Consider the following 22,285-nt stretch of genomic DNA (forward strand, 5'->3'; position numbering starts at 1 on the left):
GTGGTCTTCCCAGTATGTCAGCTCCTCGCAACTGAAGGGCAGGGGCTGGTTTGTTAACTCCTCCCTCCGCCAGCTCCATCCTCATTTGACAAAGCTGGAAACCACTCCCCCTGGTTGATATTAGAGGAGGGTCCCACAAGTTCACAGGGTGACCCAGCACTGGGGCTGAGCTTGTTACTGTCCATGAGGGCGCGGCCACAGCTTTCGCGCCATACCCCCCATCAGGGTGGGGTTTTCCTTTTGGCGCCACTCCCGGCCAACTTTCTGCAATCTTATCATTTGCAGCATTTTCTGCATCTGGCCCACGCGGTCTTCCAGGGAAGCGGGTAAAGCCATTTTGGTTTACATTGCAATCACTTTAGCAACTGAGGTAGCTCGTTGTATAGCGCTCGCCGGCTGGCAAGCAGATCCTTCATTTCTACCACACACCACCACAATGTCCTCATTATTATCCTCCAGGGTATCACCCCGCAGTCCTAGGCAGGACCAAAACGGTGCGGCCACACTTCAGTAGCTTGCTCTTCCGTGGAACACACACCACGTGCGCTCCCTCCATCTGCCTCCGTTCGCCATCTTGGACCTTGCGCCCCGCGCGGATCCTCCATTCTGGCGGTTGGCATTTGGTTACTGTTTTTGCGGTTATTGTACATGGAGCTCCTCTCTGCGGGGCAGCTGCCATACTGATACAATAAAGATTGCCCGATGCACCACCTGTGTACCTAATGTAGATCTGACACGTGTTGCACTACCTCAGGCTAGGCTCACTCTCTCTGTGTATGCTGTGTCTCTCTTTCTCTCCAGTCTGTGCTCTCAGCAGTAAGTGGTCTAGAATGGACTAGAGTACTCTGGCTTCTCCATGCAGTACTGGGGCATCTACCTACTGTTGGTCAGCCTAGCGCAGACCTCGTTAACAGGCTATCCCTTTAGGCATCCTACCAACTAGCACTACCTCAAGGTGACTAGGACAGCTATAGCCCTGTCTCCAGACCCCTAACTCCTTTAGGCTCCCAGGTCGTCCCTGAGGACTGACAACTCCATCAGTCCCCTGACTACCCCTAGGTTCCGTCCCAACACAGCACTGACTGGCAGCATACACTCTTCTGTTTCCCAGTGTGCCTAGCAAAAGCCTGTCCTGTTGACAGGTATCTCAGCAGCGACTCCAAATGTAACAGACTTTCTGAACCTTTCTGACCCACCCAATCTCACATTGGCCCCTGTGGTCTAACCAGTCCCCATTACATGGTCGTGTCTGGTGGTGCACCTGTTGGCAACAGGACTCCTGAGTCTCCCGCATGATGGTGTATGGGGAATGTCAACCCAGACAGGCAGCTGAGGTAGTGTGCGTGAGTCCTACCTACATACAGTGCAGCGCCTCCACCTCATCAGGATCTCTGCGTCCGCAAGGAGATGGTTCTGATGAGGAACTCCTCTGTGGTGCCTTCCTCTGTGGAGTAACTTCACACTCACACATGGGGGTTCATGTGAACAAGGGCATCTTTATTGATGATGGTATGAGCAGACTGCCCCTCGCAGCAAACAGCTTAGCCGCTCATCTTCTTCAGTGCTCTCCTTTCAGAAGATCTGCCCTCCCAATGGAGTTGGATCACCTCTCCCCTCAGGGAGATCACCACCTGTACCAGGTCCCTGGACACAGTGTAGGCCCAGCCAGCCTTACTGCTGCAGGCCTCACTACTTGCTGTAGAATCACTCTCTTGACTCTTAATTAACACACTTGACCTTGAACTTAAACTTAAAGCCATACTAACTAACTTTAGACAGTGCTGTGTCTTATATAACACAGAGAATAGCTCCACCCCCTGTGTCACTAACAATGGACACAGGGTCTGTTACCACTCCCCTCATGTACATATGACACCTCACCAGGGTGTGAGGGCAAACCTCCATGATTGATGCTGGCAACCCTGTATATTTACCAGGTTTACTGCCAGCATGAGAGAGAACTGTATACCATTTTTACCACATGGCTACACAGTAGAATGAGGATTTGACTTCATGCAGTTCCTATATAATTTATATGATCATCTCATAACCACCGCAGCCTAAAGAAACCTTTATATACATCTAAACACAATGAAATCTGTGAGTATATTTCTACTGGGCGAACGAATATTTCTCTCAGCATTTAAATTCAAGACATATTGCACAATTTGTATATTATTTTTCTATTACATGTATTTGCGCTCCCTGACCCCTCTGGAGTTCTAAGCTTTAGAGGAACCTACAATTCAGTTAAATGGCAGCTATGAAGTTCATTCTGTCTTAGAAAGTCTGATCCCTATAAAAATGATCATAGACCCATTCTAGCACAGTTTAGTGTGCAAGTGAATGGGTTGCGTGGTATCTTTTAGCATGGAAGGTGTCTTATGGGTTACAACCTTTTAGTTAATATGTTAATAACCCTGCTCCCCAGGGTTTAAAGCTCGCCCACCCCACTTTCCAATTAGCAGTTTTTATCATGTCCCTGTGTATCACAGACACAGTATGGGGTTTTTCTCCCTCCACCAAAAAGAGAGGTGCATGAGAATTGTGCCAGGCAGTGTTAGGACCTGCATACTGGTCATGCCTTGATGTTGGCTGCAGCCTTATAACGCTTTGGCCAAAGGGTTTAACTAAATGACCCTTACTCATGAGCAAATAAGCACTGAAGTATTGTACTACAGTACATGCTGTGCACTTTGTATCTTGTGCTGGGCCTTTGTTTTTTGTTTTAGTTAATATGGTCCCATAAACGTATGTGCTGTGCACGCACTAGCTTGTGCAAGGTGCTCTACAGTATCTAATATGTGTGTACACATAGTTAAAAGAGTTTATTATAATAAGCACTGTGAAGGGAGTTCCAGCACACCTCCACCTGCTTCCAGCAACACCCAACCCTAATAGAAAAACTCCACCCTACAGCAGGGTGAGTTTATTCCTAGAAGCAGGTTGAGCTGTTACTGGAAGCAGGTGGAACTGTATTTGGAGTCCTGCCAAGATTTATCTCACAATAATGGAGGTATAAGGAATCGGGGAGCATGTTCCCCGCGACGTGCTTTCTCCTTACCTGATGCACTGCATACTCCAGCGCTGTTTACAGAACACGCGATCCCACGGAGGACTTTCAATGTTCCCACGGAGCTTGGCTCCACCCCCCGCTTGCGACGTGTGGCCACCCCGAGCGGCGCGCACACGTGACGCACATGCACCGCTCTCCAGCTGCGCGTCAACACTTTTAGCCTTTCACCTGTCTCCTGCACCTCACTGCCTATCCCTGTCTCCGCACTTTTTGGCGGCCCAACATGTTAAAAGACATTGAAGAATTGATCAAATCCTGCTCCACGTGCACTCAAAACAAAACTACACGCAGCAAACCACCTGGTCTTCTACGCCCACTGCCTATACCGGATCGTCCCTGGAGTCATCTGTCTATGGACTTTATTGTTGAACTTCCCATTTCCAGAGGAATGAGCACCATTCTGGTTATTGTCGACAGATTGTCAAAGCAATCACACTTCATTCCTCTTAAAGGCCTTCCCTACTCCGCTACGTTGGTGGATATCTTCATTTAGGAAATCTTTCGTATTCACGGGGCACCACTGTCCATTGTGTCCGAATATGGATCTCAATTTATCTCGAAATTCTGGCTTGCTTTTGCTCAAAGAATGGATATTTCTCTTCATTTTTCTTCAGGGTATCATCCCCAGACCAATGGACAGACCAAAAGGACTAACCAGACCTCGGAGCAGTACTTACGATGCTTTATTTTTGATGCCCAAGACGTCTGGGTAGATCTTCCGTGGGCAGAATTTGCCCACAATGAATCCACTAAGGAATGAATCTACACGGGAATCCCCGTTCTTTATCAATTACGATTTTCACTGGGCACAGCTTCCCATTACTTCTTTTTCCGGGGTCCCAGCAGCGAACTACAGAATTCATTCTTTACAGGAGTCATGGAGGATGATTCAAAGGACTCTCGAGGAGGCAACTCGCAGACAGAAATCACAGGCTGATAGTCATCGCCGCAAGGCACCCAATTTCAAACCAGGAGACAGTGTGGCTTTTTTCCAAAAATATCAGGCTTAAGACACCGACTCTCAAATTGGCCCCAAGACTCCTGGGCCCATTCTCTATCCTGGAGCGAGTCAATCCAGTAGCATACCATTTCCAACTTCCTCCTTCAGTTATTCATGTGTCTCTCTTGAAGCCTGTTTTTCAAAGTTCACAAGTAATCGCACATGGACAAGCCGAGAACGAAATACAGTCCATCATCGACTCAAGACGTTCTAGAGGGGCTATTCAGTTCTTGGTCCATTGGAAGGGGTTTGGACCTGAAGAGAGGTCCTGGATACCCTACCACCAAGTACACACTCCCAGACTTCTAAGGCGGTTACATGCAAAGTATCCCCTCAAACCATATTGGAGTCGTCCTGAGGCCGCTCCTCAACATGGGGGTGTGGGATACTGTAAGGAATCGGGGGGCACGTCCCCCATGATGTGCTTCCTCCTCTCCCGATGCTCAGCATACTCCAGCACTGCTTTCAGAACGCGCGCGCCCACAGAGGACTTTCAATGTTCCCACGGTTCTTGGCTCCGCTCCCTGCTTGACACAACGTGACACGCATGCACCGCTCTCCAGCTGCACGTTAACTCTCGTTAGCCTTACACCTGTTTCCTGCACCTCACAGCCTGTCCCTGTCTCTGCACTGACCATTCCACCCCTGTCCTATTGATCTCCTGTTCACATATATGCTCAGCTCCTGCACTAATTCTTTGGCTTAGCATAGTTCATTGTAGCCTTGCTGTTCCCACGTCCCTGTTCCTGTGGTTTGTGCCTTGTTCTGCCTTGCCTGTCTTGTGATTGATCTCCTGTGTACTGACCCAGCTAGACTTTGGACCCCTCTCTGGATTTCCGACCCCGGCTTGACTGACCTACCGTACCTCTTCATCCCTGACTACTGCATCCGAACAACGACTATCCTACTGGCTCCTACCCCTGACAACAGCACCCGGATACCGACTACTCTCCTGGCTCAAACCTCTGACCTCGGCAAGTATCAAGACTATTCTACCTTCTCCAACCTTGACCCGGCAAACCTTGACTGTGGAGGGGAATTGTGTGGGCATTTTCCTGTATCTGCCTACATCCTGTGGACTATGTTACAGACAGGAATGCCCATATTTGGGCATGCCATTTTTGGCTTTCTGGCCCACCTTCACCCCAAAACTCTCATCAACTGGGTCTGGGGCCGTGTACAGAGAGCAGGACTATTGTCCTACCTAGACTAGCTGGTATCTCCCTAATTGGGACAGGGTATAAATAGTCTTTCCCAGCTACAAGAGATTAATTCTGGACCCGATAGCCTTTGTGAAGGCTGTGTGCTCAGAGAGCTGACAGGAAGTCAGCAGAATTGAACCAAAGAGACCCAGTGCAGGAGTCTGGAGCATCCAGTGGAGCTGCAGTCTGTGTGTGCAGCGTCGGCCTGAGCTGTTTGGAGTGAAGCAACGGTGGGAACTTTGAAACGGCTGACTCAGAGAGCGAGGCAGTGTGGCCCATACTACCAAGGAAGTGGAGAAAGTTGGAAAAGCATATCTGGGTAAGCTTCCTGATGGAGGACCCCGCACCTAGGACTTTAGGTTGGGTGAGTTTGTGTGCCTGTCTTATGTACTGGAAGTTTGTGGAATCTTTTGCCAATAAATTCACTTATGTTCAACTCTGAAGTTCTGTCTAGCAGGGGGGCGCAATCTTTTCCCCCTGCCCCCCCCCCTGCTGGCTTTCCCCCTCTCCTCACGTCCCCCACTCTTACCTTAATTCAGACTTCCTGGTGTCATGACGTCACGTTGTCATGGCAACGTGATGTCACATGACCCCGCGGCGTCAAATGCACACGTCACCAGGGGCGTCTGAATCAAGGTAAGTAAAAGGTTTACAGAGGCCCTGCAGCTCCCCCGGCATTAATTTAAATGCCTTTGGGAAGCGTGCGGGGCCTCTGAAACACCGCGCCCCCCACAGCAAGTCTCGCACCCCCCTGGGGGGGGCGCCCCCCACTTTGCACACCGTTGGTCTATTGTATTGATCCCTGGTGTAATTACATAATTAATTTAAAAAAAGTCATGCATCCATCAAGTTCAACCTATGCTAAATTTAAACTACTGATACTTTATCCTATATCCGTATGTTGCAGGGTACATGCAACCACACATGCGGGGTCTCTTGATGAGGCTTATTTATTGAGCCTTAAAAACATACAGCACACAAAAACAAAATAGCTTCTCTTCAGCATACAAAACCAAAATAACTTCTCTTCAGCATAGAAAACAAGGTAGCTTCTCTTCAGCATGTAGGACACAGACAGTTCATCACACATGTACTTTGAAAAACAGACCTTATAGCAGTAATCTCTTCAGTATTTCAGTCCTGTCTCCTGACCAGCTAGCCTGCATGTGTGTACAGCCTGGGGGTTTTAAAACACCTTGATTATGCAGCTGGGGTCAGACTAATTAAGCAGCCCTTCTCCACTGAAACTTAACCTCGTCACTGCTGCACTGCAAGCCTAAACATAGGTTTGCCAGGTATATGGCTGGTGACATTCATTCACCCTGTCACAACGTACTTACAGTATATTGATCCAGAGGAAGGGAAACAAAAAAACAAAGTGAAATATCATCCAAAGATCTCTCATAAGGGGTAAAATAAACTGCTTCTTTTGTGCAAAATTGGTGCATGGATATCTCTTCCAAAATTGCGCTTGTGCGTGCTCATGTACAGGTACAGTCAGGTTCATTATCTTCTCTCCACCTTCCGCTTCCCTCTTAAAGGTTCTAACCGGTTGGGGTTTTTTCTCCGCACGCATGTCTCCGTATCCAACCGGCCTCTCCACTCTCCGTGTCACGTGGGATTGCCAACTCTCGTCTCGCGTGATTTGGGGGATGGTCCGTCGACTAGGCTCCACTGAGCTCCTGAAGCTCTCTCTGATACCGCAGATCACGGCTTAACGCTCCAAGCTACACAGAATAACAGCTGCTGATCCTTTCCTTGCACAAACACACATCCTACGCGTTTCACCGCTATCGCTGCTTCAGGGGTCAGCAGCACCAAATAGGGGAAGTATAGTCACTGGTTATCACCTCCTCTTATTATATATTGATTGTTTTATTCACTATTTAAGTATATTAATAATAGCATGTTCTTGAATAGCGCTACTAGTTTTACATAGAACTTTACAGAGACATTTTGCAGGCACAAGTCCCTGCCTCGTGGAGCTTACAATCTATGTTTTTGGTGCCGGAAGCACAGGGAGATAAAGTGACTTGCCCAAGGTCACAAGGAGCCGACACCGGGAATTGAACCAGGCTCCCGGTTCAATTGTTCACTGTAGCGCTTATTGGTGTGTGTGTGTGCGCATATATATATATATATATATATATATATATATATATATATATATATATATATATATATATATATATATATATATATATCACACACACCATGTTTCGCTCAGTCTGGCGATTTTTGTTGAACGCTTGTGAAATTTCAAAATAGTAGACGCATTCTGCGACATTATTAGCTTTTTGAGGCTTGGCAAAAAGTTTCACAAGGAAGCGAAATTCAGAAAAATAAATCTCTAAAAGATTGCAACAGCATTGAGGGCAGTGTCACACATCTGTAATTAGGACATTCCTGAGTGATTGTACTAAAGTGGGATGTAAATACCAGGAGGTTGTAGGGGTGTTGTGCCATGCTGATCACTATATATAGGGCGAGAGACTGCCATCACTCTAGAGCGAGTTTGTATACTTCCTATAGTAGTGACTAGCTGAGAGCTTCTACAACACCGCAGCTAAACCCAACAACGGAAAAGACAAGACAATCCTAAGGAGACAGAAGAGATAACGGTAAGAACGTTTTCTCTGTGAGGTTTTGCTGAGCGTTTTGGCACACAACCTGTGATGTCAGTTGGCTGGCAGAATCTTCTAGTTAAGCGCATTCTACACTGGACGAATGGCCATGGTAACATCTCATGCAATTCTCCCACGTATTAAGGTGATTTATTATTGGTATTCATTATTAATTACGTGTGTGTTTGTTTATAAGGCACCAACCTATTCTACAGACGGTAAAGGGATACATTGCAGTGATGCACAGATAATATTATATAACAAAGCGTCAGAACTACAGAAGCAAGAACCAACATACTGTACCAATTGGTATCAGTATACGTACTATCAATCAATCAATCAGTACAGTATAGACCAAAAAACAAGAGAACCGATCCCAAATATCAGTGCATTAGAGTATGCTTTGTATGACAATGTATAAATGTCAAAATAATCATTTTTAATTGATGTGGAGGACATATACTGTATATGTTATACACCTGTGAGTCTATTGAAATGTTGCTTAAACCAATGAGCTCATAGATAAAGGGATATGTATAATGCCTAGATCTAGAGGAGAAATAGAACCATCTTCTGCCTGTAAAAGCAGCTATGGCTCAAATCTCCACATATACTGATCAGACTATATATCCCAGACTCGCATAAGGTTTATCAGAAATGCATTGTCTTCATCCACATGATACTGTAGATGTTGTACTCACACTTAATGGTGTAGAAAGTCCTCCATTGCATGCTTCCAGCCAGGAATTAGCAGCAGAGAATTGATCCAGTGAAGGAGAAAAAAGGGAGCACAGCTATAGCAAAAACTAGGGCTAAAATTGGCCAGCCGCAGTTTTTGCTATACCGTAGCCGTGCTCCACTTTTTTCTCCTTCGCTGGATCAGCTCTCGCTCAGTACAGTATGTTGGTATTTGCTTCTGATTCCTGAATCTTTAGAATTTACAATCTACTGTACAGTAACTCTCAAAGATATGTAGCTTAGTTTGTCTTGGGATAATGTTGGTGGTCCAATCTACAGCAATTCAAAGGTCTTTTTAATTTAATGAAATAGTTTCCATTTTTAGACTTTTCAGACTTTCAAAACTTATTTAAACAATACATATATTAGTGTAATTTTTAAAGCTATCAATCTCTAAGATTTAACTTGTTAAACATACAGTATCACTGCTATGAGTTCACTGTGGTCCTAAGTCAGTTTTCCCTTTGGAACCACCCGTTCTAACATATGAGGTTTGCCCCCACCCCGGGTCTCCCAGTCTCTCTTGCCACTCTGAGACCCCCCCTTTTTAAATCCTTTTGTCACCTCCCCCCCTGGTTTGGAAACCCTATTCTAAGCAGAGCTGCACCTTTCCCCTCTGAAGAAGACCAATCTGCATAGGTGTGACAGTACTGTAGGTGCAATATGTCCTGTTCCCTGTGACAGTAGGTGCAATATGTCCTGGTCCCTGTGACAGTAGGTGCAATAAGTCCTGGTCCCTGTGACAGTAGGTGCAATATGTCCTGGTCCCTGTGACAGTAGGTGCAATAAGTCCTGGTCCCTGTGACAGTAGGTGCAATAAGTCCTGGTTCCTCGTGACAGTAGGTGCAATAAGTCCTGGTTCCTCGTGGCAGTAGGTGCAATAAGTCCTGGTTCCTCGTGACAGTAGGTGCAATAAGTCCTGGTTCCTTGTCACAGTTTGTGCAATGAGTCCTGGGTCCCATGTCACAGTAGGTGCAATAAGTCCTGGTTCCCTGTGACAGTATGTGCCATAAATCCTGGTCCCCTGTCACTGTAGGTGCAATAAGTCCTCATTCCCATGTCACTGTAGTGTTCACAGTTGGCCACAGATATACTGTAAAAGCCAAACTCAGCAAATGTTTGATTGTAAATACATAGCATTACAGTGTGTTACTGAATAGCTCTTAAGCGGTGTACAGTAGTTAAAATATTTAAAGCTGTCCCCATTTTATTGATCTCCCTCCAGGGATTAACCGGCTCCCCATATATTTGTGTTTTTAGTGCTGTTGCTTGACAAATAAAAACTAATAATGTGGCCACCGGGTCACAAAAAGAAAGTTGTGACTTCCTCTCTCGATGACATGGCAGCTTTCTATTGGCCACTTAAGCAAGGCCTTGCGGCCACATTGTGTCCACTGGACATGCATTCTTGCCCAGAGGAGGAACGGCCTCTATCTCGAGAACTGTAGGGTCACCGGAGGTCGGTACACTGCTGATCATCTCAGAAGGATACCCCCACCATTCAAGTAATATAAAAAGTCATGCGCCCCAAATGAATGAGCAGTGGGGACGGCTGCTTTAATGGTGGCCATATTGTGTCCACTGGACAAGTATTCTTACCTAGTAGAAGAACTAGACAAAAAGTCCCAGTTCTTACATCCAATAAGACAAATCATATGGTTACAGTAGATGCTTTTTCTTCATACTGTAAATGAGGGTCATTTAGTTAAATTCTTTGGACAAAGCATTTTTAAGCTTGCAAACCACACCAAGACATTCCTTCTTTTTCTAGTCCTACATTTTATTCCTAAAAAAATAGCCCCAATCCTGAATGATCTGGCTGCTAAACTCCTCTCACTTAGTGATATTAGTAGACCTCAAATAACCATTGCTGAGAAGATTAAGATAAGACATTTCTTCTAAGATCCTTTGTAGTCCCCATGGAAAAACAGCTCTGTGCTGCCTGGTGGAAGGGAGAAAATGAAAGTGAAAATAAACAGCAGTTTATACAAGGTACCACTTAGTACCATCTGCATCAGTAGCCAGACTAACTTGTACCTTAGCCTGGAGCGTGTGTGATTTCTGCAGAAGTGCTCAGTGTTGATATTTAATTACAGCCTTTGTAGCGAGGTGTGTTTACCTACAGTACTGTATACAGTACTATAAACAGCCGCCTTAGTCATGCAAAGGATTAGCTGAGCTGTATCTCATTACTATAATCAGGATGCCTCGTTTCCGCCGAGCCCCGGCTCTCCCCAGCTGTGGAAACGAGAGGACCGGCAGCCGGGCAAAGAAGTTGCCGAGCCCAACTTCCCATGCTGGCCGGCCGGGCCCCATGCAGCCCCCTGCTCTCCCCCTTGTCGGTGGCCCTGAATATAGTACCTGCTGACTGATTTCAGGCCACCTGGTATGACAGAGACTCGGTTCGGTCAGCTCCCCCTCTTCTAACTCAGTAGGCCTGTGCACATGGCTTAAAGCCGCAGCCCATGCTGGTCAGCGTTTGTTTTTCTTTTTTCTTTTCAAGAGATGTTTTTCTTTTTAAAACTTTTTTAAATATCAAGTATCCGGGATCTTAAAATGGCGCTTTCCCCAGTGCTGTCTAAAGGTTACCATGGTAACCTCAGAAAGTAAAGATTAAGAACATCTTGATTTGTAACTTTAAAAAAAAAAAAAAAAAAATTAAAAACAGGACATTGTCAGGGGGCGAGGTACTAACATTATACGAATTAAACCCCACCGCCATCACCACCTCCCCAGCGGCTCCACTTCCATTTTGATCGGGGCGGCTGCTCCAGTGGAGCGGTTAGCCTGCTCACTTTCTAGAGCAGTGGTCCCCGACTTCAATCCCCAAGCACCCCTTCAGTCACAATGAGTGATCCACCTGTGCTGAAGCAGGGATTTCCTTAAGGCCTGCCCTATTAGTGGTCCGTAAAGACTGGAGATGCTCTAGAGCATTGGTGCCATAATGGAACAGGTACATTATAAGGTTCTGTAACGGCTAATCCCTTCGCTGCCAGAGGAGCTACCGTACTAACTCTTAAATCAATTTACATGTCATTACAGTTGGATTTTTTCCAATAGAATAGAAATGAATTTGATAAACATGTCATTTTTTAAGCAAGTATTATTATAATAATGCGTTGCAGCCCCTCTTACAGGAAAGGGGTTCATGGAAATCATTTGTTTCCCGCTAATCAGCAATACTCAAATCAAAAGTGACACTTTTCAGGCCTGTGCTAACTTCCCCCTCCCAGCTCACACCAAGCAGGGCTCCTAAATATAGATGCTTTGCAGTTTCAATATTATTTGTTCCTTAATGTAGTTTTACGTACAGTATTGTTTTCTTCCCTGTAGATTAAAATTCAATGTCAACTTTCCTTATTATCATTGTTGATTTGTAAAGCGCCATGGTGCAATCCCACATAGCCAGCCAAAAACGACCTTGAATTGAACGCCTTGGTAAATAAGGCCACTTCAACGCAACGTAAGTTTGTACAAGGTATCTTTCGGACCGGGCAGCTTCTTATGGAGTAGCACTGCTTAGTAAATATGACCCTAAATCTTAGCTAGGAAGAGTTCATGAGCAAGGGCCAGCGTAAGTCCGGACCTCAAACTCGGGTAGCAGCTGGGGGCCCGGAGGATGCTCTGGGATTTGTTTTAAATCAAGAGGGAGATTCAAGTCATTGGCATTTAAAGCTGGACGAATGGGCTTGTACTTCCAATTTAGTGATGCCGGATGAAGATGTAGTCTACTATAAATGGGCAGTTTCTCCCACGATGACCTATTTTTGACCCTGAGCTCCATGTCTCCACTGTCTAAGGTTGTGACACGGTGGATTCTGGGCTGCGGTATAGATTACAAAGAGATTGATGGGCATCATGAGATATGCTCTGCAGAGAATTCACTTTGCTGCCCATCACCATTATAACATACCATTTATTAATAATTCATTAAGACGTATCATTGTTCTTTATATTTTAACAGTAATTAAAAAGTATGTGGTTGGGATATATTTGGCAGTGAAATAACCTACTAATAGTAACTTGAGGTGAGTAACTCAGAGTAATTAATGTTGCTCCCTTATCAATGAGCTTTAAAGGAGTAATGCATTCATTTGTTCAAGTGGTTAAAGCTTCAGTTCAAGCTGCCGTTTAAAAAAAAGTGGTTAGGTGGGACACACTCACACAGAGTACGGCACTGTCCGTGGTCTAAATTTTCCACATTGCGACAACTCTGTGTTAAAAAGGCAATCCAAGCGTTTTTACTTTTTAAAAAAAGTGTGTCCAATAAAAAGGAAAGGGTTACAAATATATATTTTACCTTATATAAACCAGGGGGTCCCCACAGATGAATCCTGGCACTCATATCTCTGGGGACCCCACGATTGCAAAAAGATATAGATACATAGACATATATTTTGTTTACTTTTGCCAGTACTTGCAAGGAAAAAGAAAGATGGCTGCAGTGTCGCCCAATCAGAAGCTGCAATGTCATCTCGCAATTATTGCACTACCAGAGTGAGGTTGAGCTCGGCGGCCATATTATTCATAAGGGAGTTTCAAATTGAATACTAGCGGGTCCCCATAGCTTGGAGTGCTGCGTTTCCATGGCATCCGTGTGTCAATCCAACCCCCCCCCCATAAAGCAGCTCAGATTTCTGCTATAAAGCAACAATACCCAATATTTTTTGACATTTATTATGGAATTTGAGGTATGTGTAGTTTTTTTGTGCTAATTTCTGAAACAAAATCCTACAAAATTGGCCGTGGGGTGACCCAGTCTGCCATTTTGTTTTCTTTCCGTAAAATATTCTTAACACCCCAAATACCTCGAGAACCGTAGTGTCCACGGAGGTCAGAGATCTGGAATCCGGATTCAGGTAATTTACAAATTAAGGAAAGGTACAGGTAATTGTATTGCTTATATTTCCTTATAGGTTTTTATGGGTGGTCATCTCATGTGCAGGACATGTCTACTTGTTTTTCATCTCAATAGTTGATTTAGTGATTCACCGCGCACCTCGGGATGTGATACGATGTATTGATTGGTTATTATAGTTAGGGGTTCGCTTGCGCAAGTCTCTCCTTTTTATTCTTCTGTGTGTGTAATTTACTAAACAACGGTAAGATCGCACAAACCGCGCGACCTTCTGCTTTAAGTCACCAACTGCTCTTGCCAAAAATGTCCTGATGTTGTGAACAGTTAGGTCTCTTGGTGTTAAAATGGATGAGAAGTAGAGAGTGACACACTGTGCTCATTTGAATGTCATTACCCAGAATCCCTAGCTGCTGTGGAAGCACTGTTTGTTAAACAATAATAGGGAAGGACAAGGTTGCAGACCTGTCTGAGACATGCAAATGCATCACAAGTGGTATTTTTAATTTCTGTTTTTTTGGTGTATAACTGTTCTGTAGGGAGACCATAGATGATTACATTTCATGTTTGTGGGGATTGGGATAGGCACTTGAATATCTTTCTCCCTGATTGTTTCACCATCACTGGACGGAGGAACACACATAACTAATCTTTTATTTTCTAAAGGTGGTAATATGAGCCAGTTTGAGCAGGCGATTCTGGCTTCCCATAATGCTTATCGGGCGAGGCATAGGGCGCCTCCTCTCCAACTCTGTCGAGGTCTCTGCAACTCAGCACAAAAATGGGCTGATTATCTGCTGTCCATCCGAACCATGAAACACAGCGGATGGGGTTACGGGGAGAACATATACTGGACGAACAACCCCAGAATCTGCCAGCCAGCAGGTATACGATTCCCACTACCAAACCGCCGATATTATCTATAAGTCAGTAGAGGGCAATGCATGCTCAATTGTCTACAAGGACAACATCTCACAAGCCAGGTCGTGACCTTGCACACCATACTCATATACAGTAACCCTGTGATTGTTTTGGGGTGTGAAGTGTGCAATTTCCTTCAAGAATGTTTCTCACACAAAATTTCTAATTTCAAGTTCGCAAACAGTTTATACATCTCTCCTTGCATGGAAAAAGAAAGAGACAGTGGGTCGCCCAAAAGGAAGCTGCAATGTCATCCAATGATGATGTTAGAGCTTTCAATTGGTCAGTAAAATGAACAGAGTAGTTCCTGTAGATCCACGTGGGTAAGGAACCGGAAGAGCACAGCAAAACGAAAAGCCCCAAGAGGAAACACTTCTTTAAGCGATAATACGATGCAGAACAGTTCCAAATATTTATTTTTTCCCCCCATTTATTAAGGTAATGAGGTGGTGGATTGCTGGTACAATGAAATTAAGGATTATGACTTCAACAATCCTGGATATAGAAGCGGCACAGGTAAAGCGTCATCACAAGGAATCCCTCGGGCCTCGAATTAACTAAACAGTGCTAAGTGTTCATATATCTTAAGTGCAGTAGCATGTTTAATAGGTTAAATTACAACTTTAAACTTTTCCATTGCAAGCAAACATTTTGGAAGGTTTTTTTAAAATCTGCATCTAATGTATTTTGCTGATAAAATTGTCAGTTTTCAAAGCCCCAGAAATATTTTTAACTTCTCTGTCAATATTTGCAAGACAATTATAACGCCATCATTAGTCTAATAGATCAACGTGAGTAGCTGATAATGTTCCAGTTCAATGTTCCCAGAGAAAAGCTGAACATTAACTGTTCACACGACAGAAATAAACCGGCTTCGATAAGCACTGTTATTGTTTCAGGAAAAATGACAAAAAATCCAAACTTCAGTTATTTGTTGGAGAAGTATATTGTAACGGTTATGCTTACCACAAAAGTGGGCCAGACTGCGAGGTGGGGATGTGAAAACACCGACCTTATACCACGAAGCCGGTTCTGGGTTGTGTAGTCCTTAGTCGTGGGTAGCCGGGTCAGGGTTGGAGAATGCAAGGTAATCCGTAGACAAGCCGGGGTCAGGGTAGGCGGCACAGGAGCGATGGTCATGGTCACAAGCTAGTGTCGTCATCAGGAAAATCTTCAACAAAGCTGCTTCAGCTTAGAAAGCAGGAAAACTTCAGCGAAGCCGATTCAGCGTAGAAGGGCTTTTGGAAGGAGGGAACAGGAACAGAGGAGAGCGAAGGTCATGGGAAACCAGGGGTGCAGACATGCCACAGGAAACACTGGGGACACCAGCGTAGCCGCTTCAGCATGGCGAAGTCTGCCAGGAACAAGGTGAGTAGTGCTGGGGCTACTGAGCAGGAAGACCTTTGGGAAGTAGGAGGAATTAGAAGAAGGAGACTAAGGCACAAGGTGGCCAAGTCAGGCCAAACAAAGACGTCTGTGCAAGCACAGTTACTTGCAGCAGGAATTCAAAGTCTATGTTCAGCAAATTCCTGGGGGAAGGACAGCAGCTAAGTAGTACAGGAAGCCAATCAGACAGAGCTACATAGGAGGCAGCAGGAAGCAGGCTGCAGTCTAATTGCAGGAGCAGGTGATTCTGACTATTCAGTGCAGGGAGGAGTTTGTCTGGAACTCTATAGGCCCGTAAGAGTGATTCAGCCAAACCCAGGACAGGGTTCCTTACAGAATCCCACCCTTCAGGCGAGAACTCCGGGCGTGCAGGAACGGGATCGCACAGAGATCTGGGCGACATAGAATTATTTCTGAATTGTCTTAGGTGGGCAGTAGATCCGTGGTCCAGCAGTTTGTTAGCGAATACCATCATTAAAGGGGAGAATAGTGGTAATGGTAATATTGTGGAAGAATCAGAGACGTATAACTCCGTTTTGAACACTGGGTCCTTTGAATCTGTAGGAACATCAGGTACTACAGAACGTTCCATGAGAGATAACCCTGAGTTCGTAGTAGCAGTCATTTAGTCTGTAGCGGATACCTCAAATTCTGTGGAAGAGTCAGTGAGAGACAATATTGTCTGAGGAGTGGGAATCCCAGACTCCAAGGCTACATGAGGAGTTATGGGGGGACTAGAGAGAGGAAAGCTATTCTTTGAAGTGAGGGGTTTGAAGTCATCCTTGGTTACATCAGGAGCTTTAGAATAGTCAGTGAAGAATATGTTTGTTCCCGAAATGGATGTCTGAGAATCAGAAGTGGTCTCACTAAGTACAGCACAGGAATCAGAGAAAGGTATACTGATCTCTAAAGTGGGTATTTTTGAAACAGCAAGGGCTAGGCTAGGTACTTCAATTGAATCAGGGGACGTTGTGTTTATCTCTGATGTGGGTATTTGTGACATAGCAAGAGCTAGACTAGGTACTTCAATTGAATCAGAGAAAGTTGCGCTTATCTCTGAAGTGGGAGCCGAGTGTCAACAATAGGTATACCAGAACCTGTGGTAAGTTGTACCGGAAGCCAATGAGACAGAGCTGCATAGGAGGCAGCAAGAAGCAGGCTGCAGTCTAATTGCAAGAGCAGGTGATTCTTACTGTTCAGTGCAGGGAGGAGTTTGTCTGGAACTCTATAGCCCTGTAAGAGTGATCCAGCCAAACCCAGGACCGAATTCCTTACATATATACAGTAGCGTCTCGGTTAACTGGCACTCCGTTTCATCCGACATGCCTTCCCCCCCCTCTCACTTACCAGGCTTGGCGGTGGCACAGGAGTCAGGGAGTGGAGCGGCAGTAGAAGACAATGTAAGTGGAGGGAAGACGTTGAGACAAGTAGCTTGGCTGCGTCAGGCGCAGACATCCAAGACATCCAGGAGCACAGGACATGGCAGGGGAAGTACACACTTTGAGACAGGCGCTGGTCAACTTCCGGTGTTACAGCATGTACCTCCCCTGCCATCTCCTGTGCTTCTGCTCTGATCGGACGTCTTTGCCTGACACAGCTAAGCCACCACCGCCCGCTGTCTCAACGTCTTCCCTCCGTTGACATCATCTTCTACTGCCGCTCCGAACCCCGACTCCTGTGCCGCCCCGGTCCCGCTGTGCCGCCCGCTCCTGCTGTACCGCTGCCAAGCCTGGTTAGTGAGAGGGGGGTGGGAGGGTTGCAAATGTCGGATAATACTTTCCGTATTATCCAACACAGGGTTGGTCCTGTTTAGGTCGAGTAACCGAGACTTTACTGTATCAAGGCAAAAGTGGTAAAATTGTCGGGCAAGACAAATTGCACCAGATCGAATAAAACATCCTAGTGATTAAAATTGGATTTTTTTTAAATTGATTTGTATGCCCCATAATAAACAGGCTGTATGGGTGTTTGTGTTGTAGATCAGGGGTGCGCAAAGTTTTTTGGCTGCGCCCCCCATGTCTCGGTCCCTGCACTCGCGTCCCGCCGCCCCCCGACCTGGTGTGAAATGACGCTGATGGTCACGTGAGCCCCCGTGACCCCGCAGCATCATTTGACGTGCGTTGTCATGGCGACGTGAGCAGAAGCCGGCTGAATCCCAGTAAGTACAGGTTGCAGAGGTCTCGCGCGGTCCCCCGGCATTTAATTTAAATGCCTCGGGAAGAGCGCGGGGCCTCTGCAACAGCCCGTGCCCCCCCATCAGCCTGTGCACCGCTGTTGTAGATCATCCTCGCGACCTCTACTGGTGAAACGTCAGTTCGCGCTTAGGTCTAGATACATCAAACCCTGTTCAATATGAAATAATACCGCACCCGGCAACAATTAAATGACGCCTTTTTTACTTTAATTTTATAGCCCAGGTCCTCAGCATTGCATAAAAAAATGAACCGGGTGTGATATGGAGTGAAAATTGCAATAACTATATGGTAATTAACTCTACCGAAATAGGCATTAATTACCGCTAGCGATGCAATAAGGGAGGGGAATGTTAAATACATATACCATTGGGTTATGTAATAATTGATTAAAAATCACATGGCAGAAAAAGCATTTACCCTTTTGATGTCCGCGACTACCAATGTAAAGCACGGGCACCAAAGGGGTTAATAGCTTCCTAAAACTACACTACTCTACTAACTGTTAAGGCAAGCAAGAGGTTAACTTAACCCTCCCCCTTGAGGCACCTACCCCAAACACCGTCTCCCCCAGCCCCTCATCCCCCATCAAACCTGACCCCCTCTCTATAATAATGGCTCTAGTAGCCAAATGAGTCTTTTCACCAATATAAGCACATTGCATGCATAAAATAAAAACATTACAATTACAGACATTAATATTAATTAAACTTACTATATACAATATATACAAGCAAATAATATAGCTAAATACTGTATATCAATATTTACATTAACCCATTGTGTGTCAGTGGGGCTACCTATACCGTCTCAACGTGAACGTCTCAGGTTAGCACATAGGTGCAAACAAGCGCAGTGTAAAATGAGATCTACGTTTGCCAACTGTGCGCCCAAAAGGCAGATTGTGATGCTTAGTACATCGGCCCCTGTGTGTTTGCTGTAGATTTACATTAAATTTAAGTAATATCCCTAAATGTCATGGAAAAGTCGGTTCGATTTATCAAAGTCTCCTGACAGGTGAAATATAAACATTCACTAGATATATAAAAGCAAAGGAATCGGTTCTGACCCAGTTTTGCAAGAGAGAGACTTTGATTAATAGACACCATTAGATCTAAATTTCTCAAAACCCCGACAAATCTCCTTACCACTGATTACTGCCAGTCTGCACGGGGTCAGACTTTGCCTTACAACAGAGGTTGCTAAAATCTAATCACAATTAGTCAAACGTTTAACTGCTAATGCAATTTAAACTCATAGGAGGGCTATGTATAAAGAATAGATTTTCTCACCTTACACCGTATAATTAGCAGCACATGTTGCTATGTCGTCGTTCACGTTCTTACATTTGGTGCACATTTTCTTATTGTTTGTATGATGTGCCTCATACTCGTACATATGAAAGCATTACGAGTGTGCGTCTACTTGCATTTGTCTATTACAGCAAAAAGTTGATGTACGATTATGACGTATTTATGACGTACTTATGGCGCACATGACGCTCGCAATTTGTTTATACTTATTATTTGCCTGTGTGTTGCCGGCCAAATTAAGTTTTAACACATCATAATCAGTTATACATTGTCACACCAAAAAGCATGACTGTGTTACTCTTCTCTGTCACTTTCATCACAAAATTGCTTTGAGCGATTACATTGTTTCAGGGGAAAAATAGAAAATATGATATATTTTACAAATAAATAGGAAGGAAACTTCCCGGATAAATAAGGAGTGTTGGCCAATATGACCCTCTGTCTTCTCTCCTGAATCTCACAGGTCACTTCACGCAGGTCGTCTGGAGGGGCTCCACGAAGCTTGGAGTGGCAGTGGCCACCGATGGCAGAGGAGATTTCTTTGTCGTCGCACAGTACAACCCACCTGGGAACGTGAACACCGCCGCACACTTTCAGAGTAATGTCCTGCCCTAAGGAGCAGCACCAGCAGCCGGGGGGGAGGGGAGGGGTGAATGGTGTCTATAATAACTCCATTGGTTAGCTCTCGAACTCCACATTCCTAAACATATCGGGTTTTTATTTGCTGTACACTGTATGGTGGAGGGTTTTGTAACTTCCCCTCTCCCCCCCATAACTTTTTTAATGTCAGGTTATAAACACAGAGGAAAACATATAAAAGTTCTCTACCCTATTGGGACCAGCTGTGTAGCTGGACCAATCTCCACCCTATGTAAAATTCCCCACCCCCAAACTTTAATGGATTCAGCTGTCAGGCTGGGCCATAGTCCAACCTGAGCCCCACACTATCCTACAATGAGCAGCCACCTTACCTTCCTTTTCAGCATTGTGCATCGTTTCTTCTAGATTGTAATCTCTCACGAGCAGGACCCTCGTTACCTCTTTGTATCTGTGCATGTTTGTCCTCACTTTTACAGTATGTAACTGTTCATCTAATATACATAACCCTGCTTGTACCACGCTGTGGAATATGTTGGTGCTTTACAAATAAACAACAATAATAACATAAAAGTTTAAGACCTCAGATTTTTCCTCTGGTTGCAGTTGTGTTCCTATATGAGTTCATGACTATCAGACCTTATCTACCTTACTCTGTCTTCCCACTTACCCCATCTCTGCTAGAAACTATAGTACCTTATCTCTCTGCCTTTTCCTTGTGTCCCACTGCACACAGTCACTCAGTGTGCTCCAGCAAATTGTCTCTCAGTGTACACATCGCTCAATATTTATTGAGCAATCTTTTGCCAAAACCCCATCCGGCGCTGTAAGACATAGAGATGGGGGCTTTGCTTGGGCCCTTCAATTCTTACAGCCAGGGCATTATTGGCCAGGAATACCCAGTTCAGAGGGGATGATTACTACTTCAAAATGTATTTATTTCCAATTCTTAACATAACACAAGCTCTCGTCTCCCCCTCTTCCCTCCCGTTCTCGCTCTCTCTGCGCCCTCACCGTGTGTGTGTGTGTGTGTGTGTGTGTGTGTGTGTGTGTGTGTGTGTGTGTGTGTGTGTGTTTTCTCTAAAATAGTTGTAAAAAAGAATGAAAAGCCACATATATTTTTTTTATTATTTTTATTACTTTCTGGACTGACCTGAGGTCTGTATGAATCAGTGGTGGTCTGTCAAAACTCGTCCTCGTGGCAGGCACGACAATGTCCGTTGTGAGAACCCACCCTGCAGGAAAAAGGGTGCATAAAATATGAATTTGAATTCAGCATTTAAATGCAATACAATTACATTTCTAGACAGCAGCAGAAAAAACCCACAAACCACCTTTTTTAAAGTTTAACTTCAACATAACAAATTCTATTAAGTAAAGGGATTTCATTATCAGAAATAAAACAAACCACTTTGCAGCCTGAAATCTGAAATGTACTTTCTGTACTTTACTTTAATTAAAATTAAATAAATAATGAAGACATTAATTAAAATAATCATCAAATTAAAAATTAAATAAATAATTAGACATTAATTAAAATTAAATAACAAAAATGTATGCATTAATTAAAATTAAGACATTTTAAAAATGTGACATTCCTGACCTTGTGTGTATATTACACTTTGCAAAATAGGGTCTCTTGCTCTCCTCGTGGCAGTCAGTAACATCACTGCCATGCAGGGCCACAGACAGCTTTCCCGGGGCCCAGAACCAACGTTTCCACCGGGGCCCCCTACTCACATTTTGGTGGCCTTGCGAGAACCCCCCCTTCTCACACACCTCCTCACTCTCACCCCACCTCACACTCCCAGTCACCCTATCCTTCCCCCCTCTCTCTTACACCCCCAACCCTATGTATTTTTCTCCCCTTCACACACTAAACCTCCCTCCCCAATATACACACACACACACACACACACACACACACACACAGCCAATGACCAACACACACAGAGCCACTGACCCACACACCCACACACACACACACACACAGCCACACACACACACACAGCCACACACACACACACAGCCACAAACACACACACACACACACACACACACACACACAGAGCCACACACACACACAAGCTCTGAGAAGAAAGCAGTTCAGTGTGCTCTGTCCTCCAACCAATCCCCTGCGGCCCGGCATCCTGCAAAGCCCCGCCCCTGGCATCCTCCGATCTCCAACCAATCCCCTGCGGCCCGGAATCCTACAAAGCCCCACCCCTGGCATCCTTCAACCAATCCCCTGCGGCCTGGCTGGCATTTTCTAAAAGCCCAAGCATTCTGCAAATCCTCACCGGCTGCCACATCTTCTCCTCGACGCCATGTTGCGTGCTGCCCCCGCAGCATTGCTGCTTCCTGCTAGAAAAACCGAGAAC

General features: G+C 45.1%; 1 protein-coding gene across 1 annotated transcript; it reads left to right on the plus strand.

Annotated features, from left to right (window-relative positions):
• The first annotated feature begins 7,794 nt into the window (after positions 1–7,794).
• On the plus strand, positions 7,795–20,453 carry LOC142472284 (Golgi-associated plant pathogenesis-related protein 1-like). Its single transcript, XM_075579256.1, has 4 exons — positions 7,795–7,899; positions 14,162–14,380; positions 14,855–14,932; positions 19,771–20,453. The coding sequence occupies exons 2-4, from the start codon at positions 14,170–14,172 to the stop codon at positions 19,920–19,922; spliced, it is 441 nt and encodes a 146-aa protein (XP_075435371.1). The 5' UTR covers positions 7,795–7,899; positions 14,162–14,169; the 3' UTR covers positions 19,923–20,453.
• Positions 20,454–22,285: the final 1,832 nt, after the last annotated feature.

Source organism: Ascaphus truei, chromosome 21 (genome assembly GCF_040206685.1).
Source record: "Ascaphus truei isolate aAscTru1 chromosome 21, aAscTru1.hap1, whole genome shotgun sequence".
Classification (NCBI taxonomy): Eukaryota; Metazoa; Chordata; class Amphibia; order Anura; family Ascaphidae; genus Ascaphus; species Ascaphus truei.

Bases quoted from the DNA above. Each gene is read 5' to 3' on its own strand.
- LOC142472284 (XM_075579256.1), top strand. From the start codon at position 14,170: ATGAGCCAGTTTGAGCAGGCGATTCTGGCTTCCCATAATGCTTATCGG. The intron at 14,381-14,854 runs GTATACGATTCC...CCATTTATTAAG, and splicing joins CAGAATCTGCCAGCCAGCAG to GTAATGAGGTGGTGGATTGC. The intron at 14,933-19,770 runs GTAAAGCGTCAT...TGAATCTCACAG, and splicing joins TGGATATAGAAGCGGCACAG to GTCACTTCACGCAGGTCGTC.